This window comes from Fomitopsis serialis, assembly GCF_022376445.1.
Source record: "Fomitopsis serialis strain Sig1Antser10 chromosome Unknown B0H18scaffold_376, whole genome shotgun sequence".
Taxonomy (NCBI): domain Eukaryota; kingdom Fungi; phylum Basidiomycota; class Agaricomycetes; order Polyporales; family Fomitopsidaceae; genus Fomitopsis; species Fomitopsis serialis.
Window position 1 is genome coordinate 13,393 of NW_025955336.1, and position 3,062 is coordinate 16,454.

General features: G+C 52.8%; 1 protein-coding gene across 1 annotated transcript; it reads right to left on the reverse strand.

Moving 5' to 3' along the window:
- Positions 1 to 293: 293 nt before the first annotated feature.
- On the reverse strand, positions 294 to 846 carry B0H18DRAFT_962607 (uncharacterized protein; the record flags this gene model as incomplete). Its single annotated transcript, XM_048043124.1, has 2 exons — positions 294 to 465; positions 554 to 846. 2 exons carry the CDS (start codon positions 844 to 846, stop codon positions 294 to 296), a joined length of 465 nt encoding a protein of 154 aa, XP_047884756.1.
- Positions 847 to 3,062: the final 2,216 nt, after the last annotated feature.

Sequence of the window (3,062 nt, forward strand, 5' to 3'; positions counted from 1 at the left end):
GGACCTCTTCGTGCTCCATGTATTCTCCAAGCACGGAGTTGCTTTGCACGTCACCTCCGATTGGGGCTCGGAGTTTGTGTCCCACTTCTTCCGCTCACTTGGCAAAGCCCTAGATATGTGCCTTCACTTCACCTCCAGTTATCATCTGGAAGGCGATAGCCAAACCAAACGAGTGAACCAGACCCTGGAACAGTACATCCAGGTCTACTGCAACTACCAGCAGGACAACTGGTCGCAACTCCACATTATTTAGTGTGTCTAACACATTCCAAATGTTAAAACCAGAGTGAGATTCACCCATCTCGAACGTTGCAGCCGGCACCGGCTGGAGGGTCCGGGTCCACGTTGCAGACATTGTCGTTGCCAGTGATCCAGCCGGAGTGCATGCCGGCTGGCTCTGCCCCGTCTCCAATGTTGCGGCCAGCCTCGCCATCCCTCAATACTGTCCCCAATGATCCACCCGGCCTGTTTTCACAGTACGTTGCAACGCTCCGGCCGGACTACACCCCGACTGCCCCCCCCACTTCTCAATGATCCACCCGGCCTCTTTCACCCAATGTTGCAATGCTCCGGCCGGAGGGTATGCCGGCCGGTCATCCCTTGTTCCCAATGTTGTGGCCGGAGCAGGCAGAATTCAAAGTGGCCAGGCAGTCCACGCTGCAAACAGTCTGGCCGGTCAATAGATATAGCATTGCAAACGAGCCAGCTGGCACCGCTACAAATGGTCCGGCCAGACTTTTTGCTGGCCAAAAACACAATGTCTCGGGCCGAGGGTACAGCCAAAACTCGGCCAAAGCAGCCAGACATTTCTGGGCTGAGCTTTTGCTTCACCGACCGGGCAAGCATTGTCTCAGGCCGAGAAGTTGACAATTCTCTTGGGCCGAAGATTTGGCCAAAGCTCGGTGAAAACAGCCAGGCTGTCAGATTGCTATATAAGGAAATTTGGTATTGACTGGTAGTACTTCATTGATAGACTATAGTATCAATTCCCTAGTGACCAAAGATGTCTAGTTAGGCCAGGATGTGCAAAACAAGATTTACTCACAGGCTTCTTTGCACAACAAGTTAATCAATTTCTGAAGCCAGTTTTCTTTTCCCACACTGTTTGACTATCTAGGATGTGTTGTTTCAATGCATAGAGTATATCCCCAACAGGAATAGTCTTATTCTTTGAAGCTGAATGCAGAACATGAGATAAGGGGTATAGAGGTTGGGTACCATGTCACACAATGTTGACTCCCTGCAGCCAATCTACATTCAAAACAATGTTTCACAACCTCTGATGGTTCATTTACCCATAGGGAGTGAATCCTCCAAAGGAACAGTCTTACTCACATAAGCTGAATGGAGTACAGAGTTAAGGCAAGGGTGTATGGGTATACATGTCATACTGTGTTCACTTCCTGAAGCCAATATGCTTTCCCCACAATGTTCCACAATCTAGAGTAGCACATTTCAATGCAACAAGCAAGTCTCCCAAAGGGATAGTCTTATTTCTTTGCCAACAAGGGTTACAATCCGGCCCTCGCTGTTCATCCCTGATCTCACTTCCGCGTGCACGCGAGTTCGTCGTCAACTTAGACGAACTCCATACCTTACTCTGGACGAATATCATTCAGGCCCAAGCCCGGTACCAGGTCCAAGCGGACAAACACCGTCTTCCAGCTCCGGATTTTAAGGTCGGAGATACCATCTTCGTCAAAGCCACACATTTCCGCTCCACGTGTCCCGCAAAGAAGTTCTCCGAAAAGAACCTAGGACCTTATACCATCATTGCCCAAGCCGGTTCACATTCCTTCATCCGGATACTATGTGTGCTGTTCACCCAGTCTTCCACGTCTCACAGCTCGAGCCCGCAACTCCGAACACCATACTAGGACGGGTTCAGTCTCCACCTCCGCCAGTCCTTATCGACGGAGAACCGGAGTTCGAGATCTCCGAAATCCTGGACTCCAAGATTGACCGTCAATGTCATGCCTACCAGTTATTATACTATGTACACTGGGCTGGTTATGAAGGAACTGACGAGGAAACCTCCTGGATTCTTGCCACGGAACTCGAACACGCTGCGGAGCTCGTCTCAGACTTTCACACCACATATCCAACGAAACCCGGACCTTTAGCCTCACTTCCGTAGTCTCCGACTCCGTTGCATTTCTTACGGACAGGACCACACCGGAGTTACATTGGAGAAAAGAAAGAAAAGAAAATAATTGGGCTGTGCCCGTATTCTACTCGTCCTCCCTACCCGACCTCTCCTCGTTCTCGGGGTCGTACTCGCTGTTGGAGTCCGACGACTCCGCTTCCTCCTCCTCCATCTTCTGGAGCTTCTCCGGCTCCGTGATCTTCTCCAGCCGCTCCACCATTCCCGCAAAGTGGTGGGCGACCACCCTCTCCCTCCGATACGACTCCTTCTTCCACTCCGTCCGCGCCTCCCGGACTTTGCGACGGAGTCCCTGGACCTCCACCAGGAGGGCCTCGAGCAACTCCGTGCTCGTCATCCCGGAGCTCGAGTCCCGCTGCCAGATCCGACGACCATCGCTCAGGAGCATCTCATACTCCTGAGCCACGGCCATCTTCTTGGAGGATCCGGCCTCCGGCTCCGGCATCATCTCCACGTCGGAGTCCACAACCACAGACTTCGACTTTTTTGCCGACCTCTTCTTCAGCTCTGACTCTTCGGTCTTCTTCGTCCTCTTCCGAGTCATCTCCGGCTTCTCCATCAAACCCTTGCATGCCACCTTGTTGCGCTGGCATGCAACGCAGGACTTCTTGCGTCCCATGTTCTCGAAGATGCAGTCCAGGCCATTGACCTGGCACTGGTCGCACTCTGTGCTGTTTTCCCTTAGCTCCAAATTCCAGACCATGGCATTGGGTACTCACTGGATCACTCCAGACGACTCTGGCTCCTCTGTCGCCTTCTGCTTCTCCGTCTGCGCCTTCTTCAACTCCTCTGCCCTCTTTCCTCCACAGCCTTCTCCTCCGCCGCCGCACTCGTCCTCTGCTCCGCCTCGATGTGCTTAGCACGCTCCTCTGCCTCCTTCCGCTCCCGCTCCTCCACT